Source organism: Aethalodelphis obliquidens, unplaced genomic scaffold (genome assembly GCF_003676395.1).
Source record: "Aethalodelphis obliquidens isolate GAN/ISIS:26980383/991018 unplaced genomic scaffold, ASM367639v1 scaffold39, whole genome shotgun sequence".
NCBI classification, from domain to species: domain Eukaryota; kingdom Metazoa; phylum Chordata; class Mammalia; order Artiodactyla; family Delphinidae; genus Aethalodelphis; species Aethalodelphis obliquidens.
The window spans coordinates 371898-396839 of NW_020837983.1; the positions used below are offsets into that span (position 1 = coordinate 371898).

Sequence of the window (24942 nt, forward strand, 5' to 3'; positions counted from 1 at the left end):
GATAAAACATAGAAGTGAAATTGCGGGACTGTGAAGTGTGTATATGTTCAAATTTAGTAGATACCGCCAAATGGCTTTTCGAAGTCTTCACAACCTCCCATCAAGCAGTGTGTAAAAATTTCCATTGTGCCACATCCTCATCAATACTTTTAGCATTCAAAAATCTCTAACTTTAGCCTCTCTGATGAGTGCATGGTAGTATTTCATTTATTTTAATTTGTATTTCTCTTGATTACTAATAAAGTTGATTAGTTTTTATTTTGGATATTTAGATATCCTTTATTTGTGAAATGCCCATTCAACTTTCTTATATATTTTCTGTTGTGTTATGTATAAACATTATTTTTAGGAATAATGTTTATATATTTTGGATATGTACCTCTGTCAGTGTTACAAATTGTTGGAGGAGGTCATCGAGAGGACGTGACTGCAGGTCGACCCAAGAGCTGAATCTAGGCTCCTCACTCCCTCCCTCGTTCTGGAATGTAGATTTGAGCCACCGTTCCCACAGCCAGAGCTATTTCAAGGAAGTAGCCTTGAGTGAGTAAGGTGCTGTTGAGACCATCTGGATTGAACTATGACTGAACCCAGTTTAAAGGCTCTAGAAACTTTAAATTCTGGTGGGCAGGTGTAGAGATCTACTCATTTTACACCCAAGCCGAACCTTGTACATAGGTTTCCTTGCTTATTAAACCTGCCACCTGCCAATCTGGAGTGGTCTGACTCTTTCTTAGGTCTCTCCTTGTCCTCCATGTACTGGGGCCAGTTTCAGATTTCACCTGGGGAACTCTCAAGGTTGTGAGCCAACATAAATATCTTCTCACACTCTGATGTTTGGTTTTTCAAACTACAAACAAATTTACTCTCTTAATAGTATATTTTTGGGAACAGAGTTCTTAATTTTAATAGAGTCCAATTTCTCAATCTGTTTTTTCATAATTGCTTAAGGAATTTTTCCATGCATGAGGTATTAGAGATACTCTCTTGTCTGCATATACTTCCCATTTATGTTTAATAATATACTTGGAATGAATTTTGTGATATGAGGTAGGCATTATATAAGCTATCTTCCATTTGCCCTTTCAGATTCATCTTCCATTCTTCATTCTGTTCTCTGCTCCAGGGGGCTGGCCTGTCACTCATATGTAATTGTGACTGATTTCGCTGAGTTATAAGAATTTCTTTTCCTGGTAGTGCTTGGGAGTTAAAGTCCACCATGATAGGCCAGGTGCTGGATTCGTTGCCATTATTACTATAAGCACTCTAGGAAGTTCCCTCAGATATACTCCTATCAGACTTTTTCTTGTTGCTTTTCTTTCTTTTTCCATGCTATTATTGTAAGAGTACCAAACCTGGTCTAGTTATGGAGTATACTTTATAATGGATACTTGTTTTCCTACAGATGAAATGTAGGAAAATTCTATATATTCTTCCTATTCCTCTGGAGAACATCTTTCATACAGAAATATTTGATTATGTCTGTTGGGCAAAGAGCTACAAATATTTGGATTTTTTGAGATTTCTTTGTAAATCTTAATGCCAGAGGCACATATTAATTCACTGAGGCATCCAATAATGCACTGAGTCAGGCAGGTTTACATTTATTTAGATTTCCTAGGCTGTATTAATTTCAGTAACCTACACTTCCCTGAATTGATCATGGGCTACGTATTCACTGACTTTTTGAGGAAGAAAACAAATATACAAGATTATTAGAGTTATTTTCCTTTTTATTTATTCTTAGTAGTTAAATTCAGCCTAAGGTCAGTGCTTCCATTCACACACTAGAAGCAAAGCCAGTCTACTACCGCCATCATATGAGAAATTTTATTTTTTGGCAATCTCTTTTCTGTTCATTCTTTAGGGAAAGAGAGACCTCACTTTTTTGTTATTTATATGAATTGAGAAAATCAGTGCAGAATTTATAGAATGGGGACATTCAAAGTGACCCAGAACCATTAACTCTTCGGCAGTAACTTTATAAATTTCAAAGAGACACATCTCTCATAGTTCCCTGGTTCACATCAAAAAATGAGAAATCGCCAACCATAACATGTCAACTATAACCAGTATAGTGTATTCTAGCTACAAATATATGAAATTATGACTTGGATGTGGGTCAAAAGAATGTTTTAGAGTCACCCTTGCTACATAAGATAAATGATTGCATTAGCATTTCTCCTGAGATGTTCTTTTTAACTCATTTGAAACTATTCGCAGATAGAAATAGAACTATTTTGAATGCTGATCTCAAAATGAAATATAGAATTCACAGAATACACAAAATTATTGATGATATAACATTCAACAATCAGGGTGCTATGAATTTTAAATTAAAATTCAATTATGTAGTAAAAATAGAGTTGTTGTAGCTAGAAAAAAAAAAAAAATTCAGAGGCAGCAGTTACCCTTGGTGGAAATGAACAGTTCTACATAAAAAGAAAATCCAGAAAGAATGCAAACTAAACACCAGGATACCTGATATATATAATTTAATCAGATAGTACATAGACTGTGACATAAAAACAGCAGTTTACTAGAATAATTATAGTCTGCAACACATGAAAACTGTTTAGAAAATGGGTTAAGGTCATACTCTGACAGTAGACTCGGAAATACAAACGTAGAAGAAGACAGATTTATGCATTGTCTGCTGCTGCCTTTCCTTGTCATCAAATCAACTTGAACCAATAGATTGGTGTGGATTCAAGCAATAGGTGTGTTGTTGGTTAATTGACTAAATCTTGCCTAGTGAGACTGTTAACCACATAGAGCCATAGTTAGCTAACGATTGATATTTTGGTATTTTAGATACAAAAGCACATTTCTTCTAATTGGAAACACAGCTTAGAACTACTTTGTGGGGCAGATTTACAATTGTCTGAAATAAGAATGCTTGGCTTGTTATGTATGTATAATTCTTCTATTCAGTGACAAATGCATTTACATATCAGAGACTAGGATTTTAGAGATTAATCCTGGTGGAGTTTTTAGGGAAATCTTGTCCAACTATATTTATGGAAGCAAGAATATGTTAGATTATTTTATTTTAATTGGGTGTATTGACTGGCCTAAGCATAGACATTCTCCTTTTCAAATGTACAAAAAATGTACGTTACAAAGAGTATAGAAACAAACTGAAAAGAGTGTGCCACACATCCTGGATAATTATCTATATGCAGTTAAATTTACAGATACAAAACAAAATACAGCCTACTCCCTTATAGTGCACAGTTATTTTTTAGATACAATGTACTGCTAGTAAGTGGTCATGGGCGTCAATTCTAGTTGTCCCCAGCAGAGAGAATAAGAGCAAGATCCGTTCGGTACAGCTTCCCTCCATCCGATAAAGCCATTATGCTTTTCTTGTACATTGGAATATTATTAATATCCAGATCCTATATAGAACACAGAATGTATTATAATCCAGTTAAACATGGAAGTGAATTAACCACTGTCAAGTGATAAAATGTGAGATGAAACTGCTTGTTACATCAATCCATCAAGAAAAGAGCTGGATTAAATTCTTATACAAATGTGGATAAATCACAAGGTTGTTTTTGAAATCTATTTATCACAGTTAAACACTGATTCAGGCTAGTACCAAATCAGGTTAAGAACTGAAATCTACTTCTGCTCCTCTATAAATTTTTAAAGTAGATTCTCCAAAATGGATGTGAGGTTGCTTCTAGATGGATCCATCAAGTCTGCTTAAGAAGTGTGGCAAGGTAACTAGATTACCTGTTTATTCTTCTCACATAGGTCCTTCAGTAAAGCATCCAGTTCATTTTCATCTATGTATCCATTGCCATCCTAAGGGAGGAGTAATAAAACAGTATATAAGCAAACTCATCCATAATAATGGAGAATGTAGTAAATTGGAAATAATTGAAATCCTCAGAAAATCTTCCTACTGCAAACTTGGCAGATATTCTAACCTCTTAGGTCAGGCACTCAAATTTTTAACTGTTCCCAAGTTCCAAAATAGATATGAATTCCCTCTCATTCAGCATCTTATATTTGTAAAATGCTTTGAAATTTTCAAAGTGATTTCACATTTAATATTTCACTTTATGTTAACAATATCACCACCTTCTGTTGAAGTAATTAATATTTTCATTAAATTTTTCATTAAATATTTTCATTAAAATTTTTCATTAAATATTTCAAATTTCAAATATTTTAATATGAGTGAGGACATAGGCTTGGGGAACCTATATCACTGGCTTGATGTCACATCAGGCAGTGGAAAGGCTGTACTAGAGCCTGCAGAGGACTGATTTGGTCCAGGAGTAGAGAAATTAGAAGAAACAAAACATGTTAACTAGTGACATCATACACAACCTTTCCTCACACACATGATCTTACCATACACTTAATGGGAGGATTCTGCTGGATATTTTCATTGGCTTAATCCTCATTCTACCCTGCAAAGTGAGTATTATTATCTCTTGGTTACAAATGAGGAAACTGAGGATCAGAGGAGTTTGGTATCTTATTCAAAGCCTCACAGGAGATAAATTGTTGCATGGGATTTGAATCAAATTTGTCTAATTCGGGATATAACATAACTCATTTCCCATGACAAGAATAAATTGGCTGAGTAATTTTAATAGCTCATGTTTCTTTTAATATAACCTTGAGTTTGAGGTTAACCCTTCCTGAGCATTTTCCAAATTTTTCTAAAGAATTAAATTATAGATAAGAAAAATTTTTTACCTGATCATATAACTCAAAAGCTTTATTGAACTCTTTCCCACACATTTTGACTCCCTAAATGATAGAGAAGAGAGCAAAGATTAAAATGCAACTATTATATTCCATCGTGTTTCCCTTGGCAAATATCCCACATTCTAACCTTTTGAGAAAAATATTATTTATGGTAGAGAAAAAGAGAAATACCTGAAATTTAAGAAGAAAATTCTCCTGCACTGGCAGTAACCTTTTGAGAGAAAAACATTATAATACATTAGATTTTTGACAAGGATCAGCTTTTTATAATAATATTTGCATAGTTCCTAAACTCACCTGGCCATCTCAGTTAATTCCAGCTTCCCATCATTATTTGAATCAAACAATTTCAGCTGAAAGACAGAATGCATTACTGTAGCCATTGAAGAATTATTTATTGCATTAAGGAGAAGGAAATTCAAAATAAAGCAGTTTGAGTTATCAATTACCTATGTAGACAGCAGAATTCTAGAAACTAGCATCTATTAAACTTTCAGTGCAAAATTTCTATTCTATGACCTGTGTCAATTGCCAAAATTTACCATAACAATATAGAATAGTCAGAGTAATAGTGATCTTAGGCTAGGCTTCTGGAACATAATCATTTATTTTTCTTGCAAATATGTGTTTATATGTATCAAGATGTGGGATAGATGGTGTTTGGCAGTACATAGCACATCCTGAAACTTTCCAAATAATAGTATGAAAATTAATATTTAATTTGTTTCTCTCTTTTAGAGCATCAAAGAGTACAATCAGAATAAGCAGATAATATGAATAAATCCTCAGAGAACAAATTTTTGAGTAAGTTTGAATTGTTTTATTTTGCCTTGGGTACTAGGTACTCAATAAAGCTCCTTACCTCCCCATTGCACTTACATACACATCATATACCAAGACACAGCCAGGTATAAACACATTCATACCCATATTTGGGAAGCATTCACATTTTAGAAAGTTGCAACTACTGTTCTAATATTTTATATAGAAGGACTACATATAAAACAAAATATATAAAATATGTGAGAAAGTGGCATTATTTTTGTTTTTAAAGAAAGGAGTGTGATCATAAGGGATATAGGTTTGATGAGGTCTCTTTAGGGAAAAAAAGAAGGGCATTCTGTGGTCTGAGATGTTCTAACAATCCTTTGTAGGAGGTAGATTTTTTCAGGATCTGTTACTAATGCAACATTTTATAGTCCATTGACTATAAAAGTTCTAAATTGTCACGGTGTCTGCCAAGATACTGGACACCAGATCACACAGTTTAGTGTCCCCAGGGAAATATTTCCCTACAAATATATTTAAATTTTAATTAGTTCTTGATTAATCTGCTTCCTGGATTTGAGCTTGTTTATGACATTTAACCAGATAGGCCAGGCCAATTCAACAGGGGGAAAACTCCCATCTGAGTGGTTTTAAAAAGGCTGCTTCAAATTTCTACTTGGAAAGGAGTCTTTAAGTAGACATCCTTTAAGATTGGCGCAAAACAGAAAATTGATAAATGTAGGTTATTGTCCATTTCCCAAAAGTTATTCAGAGTGTAGATCTGCCCATTGTAACACGTGTATGTTAGTGCTGTGGTAAGTGGCAATGTAATGAGGAATTAAAGAGGACACTTCCTTACAGTGAAAACTTTTTTGATTGCTTTGAAACTAAAGATTAGTCCCACTTTATAATAAATATCACTATATACTGAATAGGGCAATAGTAAAGTTCTAGTGGGTTTTTTTCCCCCACATAAAAGTAGGCTGACAGGCTGAAAGTAAACCTCAGTTACATCAAATATGATCAAACTCTTTATAAAATTATTTCTCAGGAAAAAATTCGAACTCCTTTATTGGTCTAAAATAACATAATTGTTATAATAGGCACTTATGTTTTATAAGTTATTTATATCAATGAGGTAAGAATTCACTGTACATTTATAGTACTTAAAGTGTGTATAAATATATGTACTGATCTGGATAATTTAAAACTGTCTGAATTTCAAGAATTAAACAATTAAAATAATGTTGCCAAAATATTGGGCCATGGCTTAATCAGTTTGGCAAAGGCTTTTTCCTCATAGTCCTAATGCTGTGAATCAAAATGAACAAATTTTACCCACTTGGAAGTTAATTAACTTCATGGGCATTGTATTATTTTATCTGGAATTTTATAAATTTATTCATTCATTCTTCAAACATTAAGTGCTTATGTGTAAAGCAATTTTCTTCACTCTATTATCAATATTCTAAAATAGTTTTTGGTTATACTATTTACCACAGCATCAAGCTCAGGGTGTATTTGGACTTCCTCACCCAAAGCACCAAGACAATATTCCAAAATAACAAGATTCAAAAGAAAGAAGGAGGAAATATCCATTTTTAGTCACTCAGTGAATAAGGTAGCCAGAAGTTTTCTTTAAACTCTAACAAAATCAATGATTTCCTAAGACATGATAAAAATGGATTCAGAATCTCTATAATAAATGAGTTTTTGGTGATATAATTTATATATCTATAATGTAACTTACATATATATGTGATATAATTACACTGGTTTGTAAGAAAAACAAGTGATATTTTGATAGATGAAAATTACCTACCTCCACAAGAAAGGAAATGCTCATATGCTGAGCCTTAAAGCCAGCCTTACAATACACTTGTAGCTTTCAGCCTTACAAGGTATAAGCATCCCTAGGTATTTCACTTTTGAAGTGAAATGATACCTATGTGAATGTGATGCCCACACCATGGCTTGTTTATTTCATCCTGTGTAGACTTGGGAATTAGCCAGAACACAGTAATATTTCATAGGCTCTTGGCTGTAGTCTTTTCAAGATCAGTCTTACCATTAGGTCTGTATACTCAGCTAGTTTTTTATCATCAACAGTCTTGTTTGCTTTTTCCAGAAGGTCCTTTAGAAAGTTCTGTTAAGACAAAAAAGTCAGATAAATTTCATCAGTAACAAACAATCTGCTTTCATTTCAGCCTGCCTTGAAATGGAACACCCCAGGAATACAAAGGAAGTCTCTTTTTGAGGGTAGAACCGGGTAACTGGAGGAGCTTAGAAGGGAGGTACTCTTGGCGTTCCAGCAGTTCTCTTTGACTGAAAACTGATCTGTCACAGTCTGCTATGCTATGCTATGCTTTTATGATTTCAATTAAAGAAGTATCTGGATTGTACACCATGTAGGAATCAGAGTAAAGACTTGTAAAACCAGCCAGCCCAATGGATGCATTTCTACCTAATGCTATCTTCACAAATACTCATGTAACTCTTCTCCAAGAAACACAAGGGACCCCCTTAAACCTTTGTAAGATATGTGAACAATTATCAGTAAAGAAGGTGGAGACCTACCCTTAATTTCAAGTGCATTTTCTGCCCTCACAAGCTGTATTTCCACATCAGTTTATAGCCAATATGAAGTACATTTCACCAGAGGGCTTTTAGGCTTGATGCGGTACAAATCACCTTGGTTAGAATGTTTCAGCTGACTGTTCAAACTAAAACAGTTGGCTGCAGATGTTACCTAATCTTTGAAGGACATATGAATCACATCAAAGTAGAGATTAATGTGGGAAGGATGAAAAAAGATGATTATTAATTTGACAGTTGAAGTTTAGGAGTGAATTTAATTTTTTTTTACCAGAGAAATAAATTAAAGCTTTCAAAAACTTGCCATATAAATGACAGTGTAAGTACTTAATATAAAAGTCTTTCATTTTGTCTAGTGCTGTTCATTTGCAACTTCTTTATTTGTTCAGAAAATGAATTAATGCAATTATGGAAAACTGAGCAGATATTATGTCCAAACATTATTGAAGGGTTGGGTTTCTTCAGTTTTTCAGTTATCTCCCTCCCAGATTTTCTAGCTCTGCTGGGCTGATTTAACTTCATTATTTTCAAGGAAGGAGACCTTTTTCTTGGTTTGATAAATTTAATTTCACTTCAAACATTCCACTTCAAATTCAAAGTAAAGCATGGAAAATTCAAAGTTATCTGTTGGGGGGTGAATTTTACTTTTGAACCATATGAGGCTTTTGTCAGAGACTAATTGGGTTAAAAATCCTCATCAGAGACTAAAACGGTGGTCACAAAAATAGCCTGGGAGAAACCTCGGGATGCTGAGATTCAAAGTCGTGTCTGAGAGCAAGCAATGTTTTACTCTATTACGGATCTTAAAATTAGCTTTCTTGAAAGATCCATTAAAAAAGAATGCCAACTTATCTTCAAAATTCCCCAGAGAGGAGTACTTCTATTTAGAATCTCTTCTGAGAATAAAATTTAGAATAAAGAAGGCCAGTATTTGAAATGAGCTAAAGTTTCATTATGAACTTGAAATGATATTTGGAAGAATTTTTTTTTGGTCCAATAGAATAAAAACACAATAGTTTAACTGTCACCTTGTGGGTAACCTTGTGGGTTGCTGAGTTGCAAATTTGTGAAAGACATTGTTTTTGGTGATTTCACATGAAAAATGTTTACATTTCTAAGTGTTTTTATTTTTTAAGATGTTATTACTATTATTTCCCTTTCTTAAAAATTTTTAAAGAAATTTAAAAATATTAGTTTTTTGGCTGTGCCACGAGGCATGTGGGATCTTAGTTCCCCTATCAGGGATTGAACCCATGCCCCCTGCAGTGGAAGCGTGAAGTCTTAACCACTGGAGGGCCAGGGAAGTCCCTGTAAGTGTTTTTAGTTAAATATGTTTTAGCAATTTTGCAGTGGTACAAATATATGTAACTCAAACCATGTTAAACTATGACCAGGAAACTGTGTTTGATATTCATGTTTCCCTACATAATAGCAGAAGAGGTAGTTCTTGATGACTGAAGCTTGAAAATGTTTGGCCTTGTGGGGAAAAAAAAAACATTATTATCATTATCAGATATTCTGTGTCCAAAACCAGGTTCTTTTCCCAGGCAGCTGTGTACTCTTTAAAAATTATCTAATCTCTCTGAATTTCAGTTTCTTTGTTTGTATAATGGGAATTATAATACCTCCCTTGTAACTATTCTGTGAGGATTAAATGTTAAAATATATTTTAGGCATCTAGTACTATGCCTGCCACATAGTAGGTGCTCAGTAATTATTAATTTGCTTGCCTTTTAGTCACTCTATACCATGAAGATAGAGAAAATAGAGTCTTCCAGACTGAGAAGTATTGAGGTCAATTTAAAGAAATGAGAGAAAGATGCTTCTATATTTCTGAAGGCTAGTAAATTATTGAGTTCATGAATAATATAATTTATACTGTGCCTGTATTTCACAAAATCTTCCATGTGCAACATCTTACTTGACCTTCACAATAAATCTGAAAGGAAGGTATTATTACCCCCACATAAAAGATGAAATAAATCAGGCAGAATGATATAGAGATTTGTCCAGAGATAAGACTTGATTTCAGACCTCTTTGTCTTTTCCTTCATATCTTCTTCCTCCCCCACCAGCTCTTATATACATCTGTGAGATATGAATTGATAAATTTAGTTTCAAAGTTGCAGTTTTTCGGAAGTTTGATTATATTAGGACTTTGTTTTTATTGCTGTTACTGAGAGGCAGTAAGCTAGGGGTTTTGGAAACAGATGAGTTTAAAGATCACAGTTCTATGTCTTATTTCTGTGTAGCCTTCAGTACATCACTTCTCTTAACTTTTTCCTCACAGGGGTAATACTAATCTCAAAGAACTCACGTGAAGATTAAATGTGTGTAAAGCACCTGGCATACAGTAGGTGTCCAATAATTGTTTATCTTGAAAGAGAAATCTATTTATATAGCTGTTTCATTTATAAAATAAAATGCCAAATTTTAATGAAAATAACCAACTTATTTGGCTTAGTATATCATTATCTATCTATCAGCTACCTCATATAATAATTTGTATGTATCACAGAGAATGCTAATTTTACATTGCTGAACAGAATTTCAAGAAGTACTTGAAGTCTCTTTTTTGATCTGGTTCTTTATTAACAACTGGAAGAGTGGGTGAAAATGCGCCATTGCTCAACATTAGTTTCTTTTGTGGGAGGCTTTTTAAAAAGCTACAAAGTTCATAATTATATTTGACAGGAAAAAACTTACATGTTTTTACTTGCTTACCTTAAGCTCCTCAGTTTCTATGAAGCCACTGTGATCAGTATCATATTTTCTCCATGTCTGTAAATTATTTTGGATAAGGAAAACCAAATATATTAAAAAAAAAAGGCAGCCATTTTCCTATTTTAAGTAGCTTTCTGAAAACATTATTCAGTGACAGAGCTTTCTTATACCTTCATGAATTCCTCACAGGACTTCAGCTGCTGGCATCGGAAGAGCAGCAGGAAGTTCTCTTCTGTGGGTAATACATGAGCCAACTAGAAAAGATTTAAAAAGTTGTTGTAAGGAGCTTGAAAGCAAGTCTCTCACATTTCCTGCTCTTAGGTTTTCTTAACATAGTTTTATTACCTAGAAAACTACGAAAGGAAAAACATTATAATCGATTTTCCCTTTCTGATACTTTGCCCCTACAAAGTGCCATTGTGTCTTCCAGTGCTTGGGTGTCCTTGAGTGACTGGTTCTCTGGTCTGGGAGATGACCACAGCAAGCATGCATAGGAAGCTCAGATAGGGATTATTTGACCAATTCTCATCTGCTAGACATAGAAGCAGACTCATCCTGGTGGCTTGACCCCTTCATCTTTTCTGTGCCACAGATCTGGTCTTGTTCCTCTCAGGGAACACAGAATGGCACACATGGAGACATACATTTCATGTAGAATAAAAGAAACTAGAGAAATATGAATGCAGTGGAAAGGATAGAAGGAAAAAATGCATTCCCAAGTCTGAGGAGAAAGCTTATTAAGAGATGCAAAGGAAGGGAAATTCAAGACAATTGTAAGACAGTGGAAAGAGAGATGGAAAAGACAATTCACAAAGAACAGTGGAAATTGACCAGTAATAGTGAATATCAGTTCTCAAATTTTTGGTTTCTGCTAAAAGAACGTCTGCTGCTTGAGTCCAGGTCTTGAATTCTATTCGATGATCTCCATTTAGTGACCCTATGACATTTCTCCTTAGATCTCATTTCGTAACTTCAATGCTCATTTTTTTTTTTTTTCGGAAAGAAGGACTCCAGATCCCATTTTAAGATGAATATAATCTATCTATTGTGTGCAGGGAGGAAGGGAGCTGGATTGATGGCCTCACTGAAGGTATGGGTTCTATTCCTGGCTCAGCTGCTAATTAGCTGTGGTCCCCAGCAACTCCCTCAGCCATTTCTGGAACTTAGCACCCTCGTCACTAAAATAAGGAGTTGAAATAGAAACCAGTGTCTCTTAAACGTATTGGGTTCAAAATGACTTTGAGAATCTGTTAGAATCACTACATTTTCACCGTTAAAGAATGAACCTACAACACTATATTTCATCTAGTTTCCAGAAGCTGATGAATCCCCTGAAGTACAGGCATGAACCCTCATCTCTGGATTTTAGACCAAGAATCTGCAGTCTAGATTAACCTTAAGTTCAGCATAAATGCCGAAAGTTCTACCAAATTATAGGAAAGACTCTCACACTTCAAAAAAATGTTGTCCTTTTAGGTCCATTAAAAAATATAAAATTTAATATAAAATGTATCATTCTACCTTATAGGCAAGTAATCTCAGCTTCTTTATGCCTGTATAATATGTCCTTTAACTTATCTTGTTTTTAGATCTTTGAAATATCTCAATTTAGAATCATTCAGTTTATAGGCACTAATAATGGGATGAAACTAAGAGGGCCAGACATCTTATTAGGATGTTTAGTATGACTCAGAAAACATTTTCTTATTTATTTTGAGACAAAGGTCACTAGTTTGGTTGTGCATTAATGCAAGCATTTATTTAGGAAACAGGAAATAGCCAATGCCAACTCTCTATTTATTGGTATGTAACTTGTCAGATACTACTTTGTAAGTTTTTGGTGGACCTCCCCATAGACTATCCATTTCAGGAGGGCAAAGTCTATTCTTTGTCTGCATCCTCTGAATACTCAGTGTGGTGCTCAATGTTAGGTGCCTGACATAAATGTTTGGAATTGGTTGATAATTTTACTTCATTAAAAATACCTACTTAATATGATTTGTAGTGAGCATTTTTTTCCATCTTCATTGCAATTTTCTATATTGCTTGGATTTTCCTAATTATTGTGTGTTGTTTTGAACAAAAATAATAATTTTTCTTAAAAAATTCTATTTACCAAAATCCACCAAATATATAAAAACAGAAAAAATAAAAGAATAAGCTAGTAAGCAATGACCACATGTAAAATTAGGGAAATTTTAACCATCTTTGTTTCAAAAATTAAACTTCATATAACTTTCATAAAGTTCAGAGGTCTCTAGAATGTCAAATATAGAGATGGTAAAATTGCTCTTCATGTAGTATAAATATATATCTCTTTGCCCATGCCATTTTGGTTCTAGTTGGTTTAATTATAAGAAAATACATATTATATCTACATGCAAAATAGTCAACCTTTTAATTTAATTGAACTGTTAAAGTTAAACTGAATACAGTGCTGTCCTATTTTACAGACATTAGAAATGAGTTTTAAACACATAAAACATTGTAATAAGACAACTAGTCACTAAGAAAGAAGCAGTGAATATGTGTGGATAGGATGTGGCTATTAGTGAACATTAAGAAATCATCTTTTGTGTGTTTTTTGTTTTGTTTTTGCTTTTTGGTGGGATTTTTTTTGGCCACACCATGTGGTTTGTGGGATCTTAGTTCCCAGACCAGGGATTGAATCTGGGTCCTTGTCAGTGAAAGTGCCTAATCCTAACTACTGGATGGCTAGGGAATTCCCCAAATCATCTTTTTCAAGGTGTGTTTCACAATGCATATGAATTAATATTCAAGTTTCAGAGCTGGTGCAGTAACTTTCCAACTGTTGACTCTAAGACCATATTGACAAAGTACCTGAGGTCTTTTATAGAAGCTGTTAAGTAGGGCTGCTTTTGTCTCTGTTTTGCTAAATCACTGTTGTCCATAGTAGTATCCAGTACTACCTGTTCCAAGATTATTGGTGATTTCTTAGTTCTTGGGCTACCTACCTGCTTTTTTATAAACTCTCAAAACTTTATTATGGGTTGGAGAAGAGAGTGGAGAAAAGCAAGGGAATAAGTGGCAGGCAGATAACTGTGGCTGCCACAGGAGAATCTCTCAAAGCTTCATTTATGAAGCTTGTCGCTTGTTGCTTGTCACTGAGAGTGGGGAAGCAAAAATTTCTACTTGCCTGTCTTCCCTATCACTCTATATACATCTTGAGGAAAGGGTCTGTCTTAATTACTGTTTCTTTGCCTGGCACCTGCAAAAATTTCAGTAAATATTTTACTCAACCAACGAATGAAGGCAATTGACTAGGGTCAGCATAGGCTTCCAATAAATGGAAATAAAGCTCCTTTGGAGATAATTCAAATAACTTATTACTGAGTTGTGGATAGGGGTTGGGGTGGTCACTGTGATATGACATCCAGAGCTCTCTTTAGGTGCTAGGAGTGTTGCTATGGTCTCAACTGCCAGGTCTCTTTGGGAGATTACCTGGGCTGAAGAGAGCTATGTTCCCCAAGGAAGCTGAATTCTATGACTGATGCGTATGGGGATATAAAACCTAGCCCTCTCATGAAAACTTGGGACATCTCTGAAGGCTCATCCCAGTTCAGAGCTCACTGTACGGTCAACTGAAGTTGAGACTATATCACAGCCCAAAGTCTCCCTCTGCCCAGCCCTGTTCTTTTCATTTACCTTCCACAGGTATTAATCCCAAGAGCACTTCCTAATAAACTTCCTCATTGCTTTTCTTCAACTCAGATATGCTCCCCAAGGAACTCAACCTGTCCCATGACAGGGATCTTTACCATCTGTCTTCTATTCCTAGGCATAAAATCGAGCCCTTGCCTGTGTTTTGGAGTAGGTTGAAATCCCTTGCTATGGCTCATGTGGCTATGATTCAGAACCTACTAGGCACTGTGCTGGATGCTGGAGATTCGTAGTCACCGATAGTAAGAACTTTACAGGAAGGCAGATAAGTTCAAAAAAAGTTTTTTTCAGACAGTTTCAAAGCAACATGCTAGGTGCTGGGAGAGTACACATGAAGTAACTTTACTAGAAATATAAGTGACTGAGCTATATCTTTTAAAGCACACATGAGGCATAACTTTTGAAGACAATCTTGGTGCATGTTAGCTTCCTTCAACACATATTAGTAAAACATTCACTTTTTTGGTTTGGGAACCAAAGAAATATTTTTCTAGCCAATGAGAAGTGAGTCCAGGAAACCTGGAAATTTGAAAGGCAAATAATCTTTTTGTACAAATTAAAGACTGGTGGAATTTAATAATTTGAATTTGACAAGTTATAAAAATGGGAAAAAGATTGACATTCAGAAAAATGGTATAGATTTTCCAATGAAATATTTTTATTTTTAATAATAATAGCAAATACATTTATTGAGTTTTTACAGTGTGCCAGAGTTTATCTATTTGTTTGACATGTATTATCACATTTGATGTTGATACTCATATGTCACCCCTGTTCACAGCCAAGGAAACAGAGACTCAGAGAAGATAAACGGCCTGCTATCACATAGCTTATTTTGAAATCAGACAGTCTAACTTTTTTGATTTTGAGACCTTGTCCTTTTACCATCACCCTCCATTAAAATCGTCAGTCAAAAAGTTTTCTTAATAAACTGTTTTTAAAAATCTATCCAGAATGAACTTTTAAATCAGACTTTATTGTCAGTCATTTCCCCAAATTCTGAGGTAGAAAAGTAGTCTGCTATAAAAAAATTACATTTACTATGGTTAAACTCACGTGCTCAAATCCCACTATCGCTGAAAAGAAGGAAAGTCTAGAGAAGTGTCTGCTTCCCTGGGAGGGTTATTATAGTTTTAGGATTAAAATAGCTTGTAGATCTATTTTTCCAGTGGATGCACTGACCTGGACAAAGAGACACAATAGACTGGAGAGGTTGGTAGTTTCCCACATAGTTCCCAAGGGATCAGGTGAAAAGTTTGCAGATTTGGCATCCCGCTAAAGGAAATATCTATACTTAATGTGAGCACCAGAGAAGAAATTTCTATTATCTGTTAAATCATTCAGTCTCTCTCTTTAACTATTTTAATCAGTCTTCTCTGCAATAGAGCTATTAGTCTGAATAAATTTAGAACATTTTGAATGTCACGGTATTTGTTAAATTATCTCAGAATTTCAGTGCTCCTATTTTGAGTTTGTATCAACAATCTCTTTATTACCGAACTGTATTTGTGTGAATTTTAAAATCTCTTTGTAGACATAAAATTGAAAAGTTCACAAGAAAGCATATCTGTACATTACCCTTCTTTTTACATATTTTTACATATCTAGGTAGAAAAAGCATATTGTTGGAAAGTATCAGTCAACTTCATTAGAACAGAAGTTTGCAAATTAACCACTATATTTTCTAATCTTTTGAACGACACATTTCAATTACAGCCAAGTCAATTTGGCCTGTTTCCACCAGGAAAGTAGACTGCCACTTAAATACCGTTTGGTTTACTTTGATTAGATTTTGATGAGCCCATGTGTACACCTGCTAAGTGGGCAAAACAAGCAAATCTAACCCCTTTTTCCTTTGAACACTGAAGTGATGGTGTACTTGATGGGAGTTGATGGGAGTAAGTAGACTATTATATATTTTGGAAAACCTGGGTTTTTACATTCCTTCATAGCTGGTTGAGATTTGTGTATTTGTATTTCTTGTTATATATAGTATTTCTTAGCAAGTGATATATAAGTTGGAAAACAGAAAGGATGAAGTTTATTTAATACAACTTTCTGGTGACACTAGAGAGCACATTACAAATTCAGGCATTCCCCACTCTCCCTTTCTCCATTTTGTACATGTAATCTGTAGCTTTCAATTCCTTTTTTACAATGATTTTTTCAGAACCTCTCCTTTTTCTTGTCCCTCCTGCTTAACCAGGCTAAGTACACAATCAACATGCATATGAACTACAGCAGCAATCTCTTCCCTGTTCTCCCATTCTCTCATTCTCACTTCTCCAAGTACTCACCCTCCCCACTTCCTTCTGTGTCTTGGCTGATAACTCAGATTAATGAAAAGAATTCTGGAATCAGAGTCAGACATAGGCCTGTATAAATGTTCTGTCACTCCCTGCCAGTGGGATCTTGGACACATCATTCAACCTTTCTGGGCTTCAGTTTCTTTATCCTTAAAATGAGAAATCTTGGCTAGTTTTTCCCACAGGTCCTATATGACAAAAAGTTCCCTGTCCTGGAATACTTAAACTTTCTAATTAATTCTTATGTGTCTCACTTCTCTCCCTTTAATCTCTTTCGGCTTCCACTGATCTGAAAGTTCTTCCCAAATTATGTTTCAAGCGGTTTGGTCAAATAACTTCTCTATACTTTGTACATCCCTGTTCAACCAGACTAAATTTAAGCCTTGCCATAAGTAATCAATGAACTGAAGCTTGCAAATATTTTCTTTTAATGCAGAAAATGTATGGATTATTAATTTTAAAAAAAGACTGAGTAATTTAAAGGAAAATGGCTGAAATTCTATTGAAGTCACAGGTTTCCTCAACTATAAATTAGATGCTCATTTTATATTTGTATTTATTTTATTTTGTTATAATGAGGATCAAGTGAGATCACATATTTGAAAACACTCTATAAATTGTGTAATGTATACAAATAAATGAAAATTCTTTTTCTTACTGTTATTGCTATAACAAGTTCCTCAAGTCTTCATTTCAGTCTTCATTAACTTCTTCATCCACTTCTGTTACCTATTTCTCTCTATCTTTCCTCATACAGAAATCTTTTCTTTCCTATAACAGTTTCTTTTCTCAAACTTCTGGGGAAATTTCTTGCATCAAACCTCTAGGAAAATGTATCTGCTAGTGACTCCTAGTCTCCCATCCAAATTAGACCTCAAATAATGCTTCATAAATGATTATACCATATCATACACAGTAAAATATAGATTCAAAACAGATTCATCCTTCTCATCCTTTTAAAAATGTAGAATCCATGTGAGTCAGATACATGCTTTTTGTGCTACTGTTACAACCCAGTATCACTGAAGAAATTAAAATAAATAGCTGAGCCCACTGGAGTTCTTAAAGGTGAAATACTTTAAATACAAGATGACAGTCTTTCCTCTGCTAGAATTATAAAGTATGCCAAACTCTGAAATAGCCACATCTATAATTTCACTGATTTTAGAATTTCCACTTGTTTTGAATAATTAGATTTATGTCATCTCATTTATGTTCATTTCAAAGTTATTTTCTTATCCTTGATGATTCATATCTTGATTAGTTGGCCTCTATGTCAGTCTATAAGTCCCATTACTATTAATTTATCTATTTATATAGTAATGAGTTACACATGGGCAAAGGGGAAAGTGTATACTCCAGGGAAATATTTTAATTACAAAGATAATAATAGTATGTTCTTCCTTAACTCTATTTGTGGTAGCTGTTTAAAAATAAGTGTATTTCACATTGACATCACAGGTGTCCTATAAGATCAATTATTTGAAAACCAGGTTAGTTCTCTGAATCAAAGGTAAATTATGACTAAATGTTGTTGACAGCCAGAATACTTCACAATCTAATACATTAAGAACATTATATAAATAACATAATTATGCCTGTATTTGGTATATTTTAAAATATGACCTTATTAATTTTTCTGGACAAAGTTGTTCACTCAACTTCTCTAATGGGTTGCAGAGTTAAAGAAAGTAGCTGAGACACTAGATTTTATAAAAGTAGAAGTAAGGGAAGCAACAGCTGTTTCACAAATCTGAGAATGCTGAAGAATTAATGTATAGTCAAAGTTTTGCCTCCTTGATTCATAGACAAAAAAAAAGTTGTCCTCAATGGGAAAAGTCATTGTCAAAAGATAAGATTTGACACCGAGAGTTTTAACTCTTAAAGACTCAAAAGAAATCTGTACCTATAACACATCATAAAATATTCACTGACTTTAGCTAAGTTCTTATGTTTTTATAAGGCCAACTGCTAATCTAAAATGGAATTTCAGAAACCAGCATGCAGCTTTTTGCCATGATATCATTTAGGGACTGCAAATACTTTATTTTATATTCTAACAGAAAAGTCTACACTGTTAAACAATAAGAAATACCAACGAACCATGTACTTGGTTGGTGTTTTATTGAACTGAATCTGGGTAATGTAATGGGATGGGTACTCATCCAGAAGTTAGGGACTTGAGCCTCTAACTGCACCAGTGCCAGCAAACAGTTAACATAGTCAAAGGCAAATCATTTCACTTCTCCAGGTCTTAGTTTCATAATGTATTAAATTTCAGTTTTGGATTATGCAAATTCTTAGGTTTCTTTAATTTCTGAGCAGTTTTTGATTTTATATTTCTGAACAAAAGATAATATGTTACTTAAGTAAAATAAACCTCTTGGAACAGGTCTTGCCATATCATGTTTGAGTTGAATACAACTCCAAAAATCTCATTTATTAAAACTATATGAGAACAATGCGTAAGTTCCTTACCTCTACAATTCCTATTTTTCCATCATCTTTTTGCCCATACTGATCCACAAAAGTTTTCATCTCAGGTGATAACTCCTAAAATTATAAAAAAGCAGGTAAGAAGTTTTTTTTTTTTTAAAAAAAACCAAACAAACAGTATGCTTTTGATGGTGTAATAACTTGTTGTAAAGAAAAACTGGAATTAGAACCATTCAGAATTATGCATACTGATTAACTATTTTCATGAAAATTAAGATACAAGTGATATACAGTTTTTACTGGTTTCAAATGACATTATTATGTCTGAATCAATCACTATGATTTATCTTCTATTATTAGTTTTCAGAATATGTTATCCTTTGAGAATGTAGTCAGAATCATTCAGTTCATAACATTTAGTGAATTTAAATATAATGATCACTGTGAAAGTACTTTAACATTGCTTGCTTCAGGAAAATTTATTTTATATTGCTGCACTAATTGCCCTATAACATTTTATTTATTATAACATGTTTTATCCATGGAAGTTAAAAATATGTGTTTTCAGACAAGCAAATAATGTGAATGTTCAAGAGCAACTCATTTGTAAGCAAAGAATGTTTCCAGCATGGAAGTAGTTAGAAACATTCTTTGCTTACAAATTAAAAATCAGAAAAATATGTGTCAGATTAAAAAAAATAACTTGACCAATTTGCAATTTCATTAGAGACAGACAATACAGATGACCTTATTTTGGTCACTGACTGTATATGCTTAAGATCTTTGACTCCAAGGGTAATTTAGGGAGCAGTTTTCCAGTGTTTCCTTGTTTCCATTTTTTTTTTCCAAGATGATGTTCTCTCTCCCATTTAGTTATGTTCATAAGACATGTTTAAGAGTGACAAAGTGAATGCTTTCATCTCATTTGACTTATTTTTTTCAATGTATTCTATTGCTTACATAATCTCTTCACATATTGCCAGATTAGAGAGCTCTGAACTGTAAACTAGTAACCTGAACATAGAACTAGTATTCAGGAAGTTGGATTTATACCCTTGGGTCTTCAACATAGCCCATTTAAAATAGCCCTCTTGCATTAACTGAAGCCTATGTAAAATAGGTCAGCCTTTATGAGTGTCCTATTCTGTGTCCTTGGAAAAGTAAATTAAGGTCTCAGTTTTTATCATAACTAACAAGATAGTGATATTATCTATCACACACATTTGCTCTAGGGATATAATTTGATGGCTATATTGAGGCTGAATATTATTATTACTAGTGTTACAAAATCCTGCTTTGGTTAAAAGTAAATATCTTTAGTAGAACTGAGGTAACAAATAGTAATTAAGCAATTTAATATAGACTTAAAAATCTCTTCCAATATGGATTAATTTCAACTTGTATTTATTAAAGTTTATTTATTTTATTACAGCAACAATTGTAAGAAAGTGAAAGTGGCAATAGTGTGACTATCAGTTATGTTCTTTACACATACCTTAAAGTAACAAAAAAGTGTAAAGTAAACTTAAAACAGTGTATACCTCTAGTCCAAATTTATGTTTTAAACAGTGTAAAACATAATGATAATGATAATAATAATAACAAATTAAAGCTTTATAAAAAAGAAATGCAAACTTAAAAACTATGTTTAGTGAAAAATGGTAGCTCTGAAAGTAGACTGGGTTGTTATATTTCATTAATGTTATATTCACCTATAGTTAATATTATTGAAATTTTTGAAATTTCACATTATTAATATGATAAGCCAAACAATGTTTCCATTAATACAGTAAACTCTGTTATCCTATTGCTAGAAATGCAAAGAAACTGGATTTATAAGGTCAACCTTTAAGTTCTAAAAAAAAGAGAAGAAAAAATATAAAAGTAGATTTAGTACAATGGGGTCAGTAGTGAAATATTTGTCTACTACATGAATCTCTCAATCCATATCTTGATTTAGATTTTAACTATTCAAAGCCTATATTACATAATTCACAAAATATTCAATAATCAAGGTATTAAGCAACTTGATATAATCCTGTACCTGTGCTCAAATTTGGTATAATAATCTAATAATTACAGTTTCCAATATTCTAGAATTGGAACCTTGGCAGTAGAAAAAAATAATTAAGATCTAAAATCTTTAAAACTCTAACATGAAGTCACTGTTTGCAAAAAGTATAAATATTAAAATGGGAAGAGGAAAAGAAGTATCTGAAAACATGTATAGAGTTTCTAAATATCTGAATTTCTAAATGAAAATAAATATTAAAATTACTTCCAGAACAATTAAAATATAATCATTTAGCTGCTGGAAGCATCTTTCAAGGTTTTAATGAAAAATTTTATGTCAGGTAATATTTTCCAACCAGATTTTTAAATATTTATATTTTTAAATGTGGAAGAAAATGTTTTATTAGTCAAAGATACATAGAGCTATAATGATAGTATTGCATGAATTTATTTACATGGTAATGTATAAGGTGGGGGAAGGGAATGGAGAAAGTATATAAAACATTTTCAATTTTATTTGATCTCATCCTATTATACTTTCAAATTTATGTAATATTAAATCTGGGTAAAACAATTCCCAGAGTGTTATCTGGTTTTAAATCAATTTGATTTAAATCATTGGATTTTAGCAATTGATAGTTTTTTAATGCTTCATAATATATTTTAGTGTTCTCTGGGATTCTTTTGAATATGTTGTACAGAGATGTGTATCACACAATTTTCAATTTAGATAGAACAAAAAGGGAATTATTAGTAAATTGTATGTACAGATATATATAATATATGTGTACTATTATATATATAACTCAATTCTAGACGTGGTGATCTGCTAAAGGATTCACACACAGCTATATTTTCCTCTAAAGATATACATATATGTATAGTCTATAATGTAAAATCTCTAACGATAGTCAAAAAGACGAAAGATTGGTAACATCTCTCTAGCCCAAATCCAGCATTGCCTTCTGAAATGCAGTCTTACATAAACCGCAATAGATTAGTAAGATTCTTAACCTATTTCCCTCTATGTAATCATCTCATCTGTGTTTTAAAGCTGGGCATATTTTATTTTTATGCTGACAATATCTCTTCTTAACAGGTTAATTTATACCTAAAGGAAGTCATTCATAATTAGTAAAAATTGTCATTTGTTTAATTAACTAATGGCTTAAATTACAAATATAGCTTATTTTCAAAACACCACTAATTGCTTCTCATTAGAGTATCACTTTGCTTGTTTAAAATATGTGAAGGTCTTAAAATTACTTTTTACATCTCTAACTTTTGGTTTTCTCCTTCTCAACAGAAATGAATCCCCTTTTTGCTAAATTCCTTGCTCATTGCTATGTTGCAAAGTTGTACAACTTTCTCCCAGAGAGGAAGGTCAAGACAAGACATTTTCTCATCACTCCAACCACATCAACATTACAAGAATAATAATTGGCAATAGAATAAGAGATCCATAATATGCAGATTTGTTTCCTGACCACCAAGGGGAAGAAATGTATTTCTACCCCCTTACAGGCTGTTGAAGAGAAGTTAAAGATTACCTAACTGAACTCAATCAAAGAGGTGGTGATCTGCTAAAAGATCTCACCCACACTTTCCTTTTAAGCACTATTAAAGAAAGTACAAGTATAGAATTTATATTCTAAAAGCTCTGATTTCATATTGTAAGGTTTTTTCCCTTTAAGGAATTTCTCTCTCTCTCTCTCTCTCTCTCTCTCTCTCTCTCCTTTCTCTCCCCCTCTCCCCCTTCCCCTTCCCCCTCTCCCTCTCCCTCCACAATTTGGAAAGGCGCCCTTTCTCCCCTTCTCAGTAAATAAATGTTTACATTCCTGGAAACCGTTTGATTTCGCTGGCTGTTTATGAGAATGCTAGAATATCTATTTATTTAAGGGCGAAGGTCCTTTTACTCCTTTGCAAACTTCAACCTACCAATCCAGCCTTCTTCCGCGCTTGCTGGAGCTCCTGAATCAAGTTCTGAAGCTCTTTTCCTTCCAGGTAACCACTTCCTGTAAAGACAAAGAGGCACCCAGGTGTCAGACATCTCATTCTGAGTTTCTTCCCCATTCAATTTCCACAACAGCTATTTGGCCACCGGAGAGGTTCTCTCTTGCCTCGATATTCATTAACCCGCAAAGGATACAGGCGCAGCAGTGCTCCCCTCCCGGCGTGTCAACATTTAGACCCACTAAGGGCAAAGGAGGTTGGTTGGGATGCTGAATGTAGCCGTAGAAACTTTGGGGGGCAGGGTCCCTAAATCCCCCCCCTTTTTATGAGTACCATTCTTGGAGAATAAAAGTTTACGGTTTTGGGGTAACATAGAAACAATACATAAACTTTAAAGTTAATGGTTGGCCGCCAAATGGAGAGATAAGATTAGGGAGGTGCGGGAAGAAGTGAAGAAAAGAAATGAGGGATAATCAGATCAGGAGCCTCAAGGAAGGGGAAAGGGAGGGAAAAGGCATGCACAAGGTTCTTCAAAAGAGAGAAGATAATCACCGTCAGCGTCGAAATGAAGCCAGATCTCGAAAAACTGTGAGGCTGTGATCACGGATGATTGCAGGTGGGATTCTGCCATTGTATAGCGGAGTGTGTGTCTGCGTGGAATATGCGTGTGTGAGTATGTCAGGGCGAAAGTGGGGTGAGAACCTCAGGGTGTGTGTGTGTGTGTGTGTGTGTGTGTGTGTGTGTGTGTGTGTAAAGAAGAAATCCTGGGCTGCTGGAGGAAGAAGGGCAGAGCGCAGGCGCTGCCAGGCGCTGTCCTCGGTGCTGTTAAGCTCTGGCGTTCCTCCGGAGTTCTCTCTCCACAGCCGGCACCCAGTTCTCAGTATTTATCTTGACAGTCGAGCCGGGCCACGCCTCCTCTTGCCTCCCATTCCTCAACCCCGCCTCTTGCTCGCACCAACCTTCTTCCCCCCCCTTCCAGTTTTCTCTTCTCCTCCCAGGAAATCTAGTTGGAGCAGTAGTTTTGAAGTGTAGAAAGCAGCGGGTGGTGGGAAATCCTTAGCTCAGAGACTGGATGCTGAAAACAGACTAATTTCCCTCCACATTCTTATGTCCAAAAGGTATCTTACTCCTGAATACTATAGTAAAACAACGTACATGAAGAGGTTTTGATTTTCAGATGGAGGAGGAAAGCTAATGATGGGTAGAACCACATAAATGATACTTATATTGTGTGTGTGTATGTGCATGATTTCTCCAAGATGTTTTAGTATTTGTTTGAACAAAGTCAGGTGAAAGTTTGGCAAATATTAGATTAATTTAATTAATGTATACAAGGAATATATTGATATCAATAACTACTCTATTTTGTGCTTGTGAGGACCATCACATGAATGTTTCTTAAGATGGTTTATAGAAACAAGACTTGCCAACATGAGAAAGCAGGATTATGGTTTTTTTTTTTTCAACCTGAAGCAGAATTGTAATTGGAAAGTGACAGAATTAAACTATCAAATCATAAAATGTTAGGAGAAGGAAGTAATCTTTAGGGATATTATGGTTTATCTCCTTTGGGTTTAGAAAGAATGAGCAAACTAAAACAAGAGAAACCAAGGATCTGGTCCAAGTTCACACCTAGGTGAGTTAATGACTCAGCCAAGGCCCTGCTCAGTGGCTGGAACACACATATCTTTTCTTTTTGCTATGCCAAGCAAGTCCTGTTAAAAAATTTTTCAGA

General features: G+C 34.2%; 1 protein-coding gene across 2 annotated transcripts; it reads right to left on the minus strand.

Moving 5' to 3' along the window:
• CALB1 (calbindin 1) lies at positions 1-24061 on the minus strand. 2 transcript variants are annotated; one of them, XM_027131373.1, is made up of 11 exons: positions 23760-24061; positions 23193-23269; positions 19284-19358; positions 10989-11072; positions 10819-10875; positions 7568-7645; positions 5029-5084; positions 4903-4942; positions 4720-4773; positions 3742-3813; positions 2516-3398 (listed from the first exon to the last, which is right to left on the minus strand). In XM_027131373.1, the coding sequence occupies exons 1-11, from the start codon at positions 23836-23838 to the stop codon at positions 3285-3287; spliced, it is 786 nt and encodes a 261-aa protein (XP_026987174.1). In that variant the 5' UTR covers positions 23839-24061; the 3' UTR covers positions 2516-3284. The 2 variants fall into 2 exon arrangements, with proteins under 2 accessions (XP_026987175.1, XP_026987174.1); XM_027131374.1 differs by lacking the exon at positions 19284-19358 and having other exon boundaries at positions 1-3398; positions 23760-23895.
• Between the last annotated feature and the right edge of the window lie 881 nt (positions 24062-24942).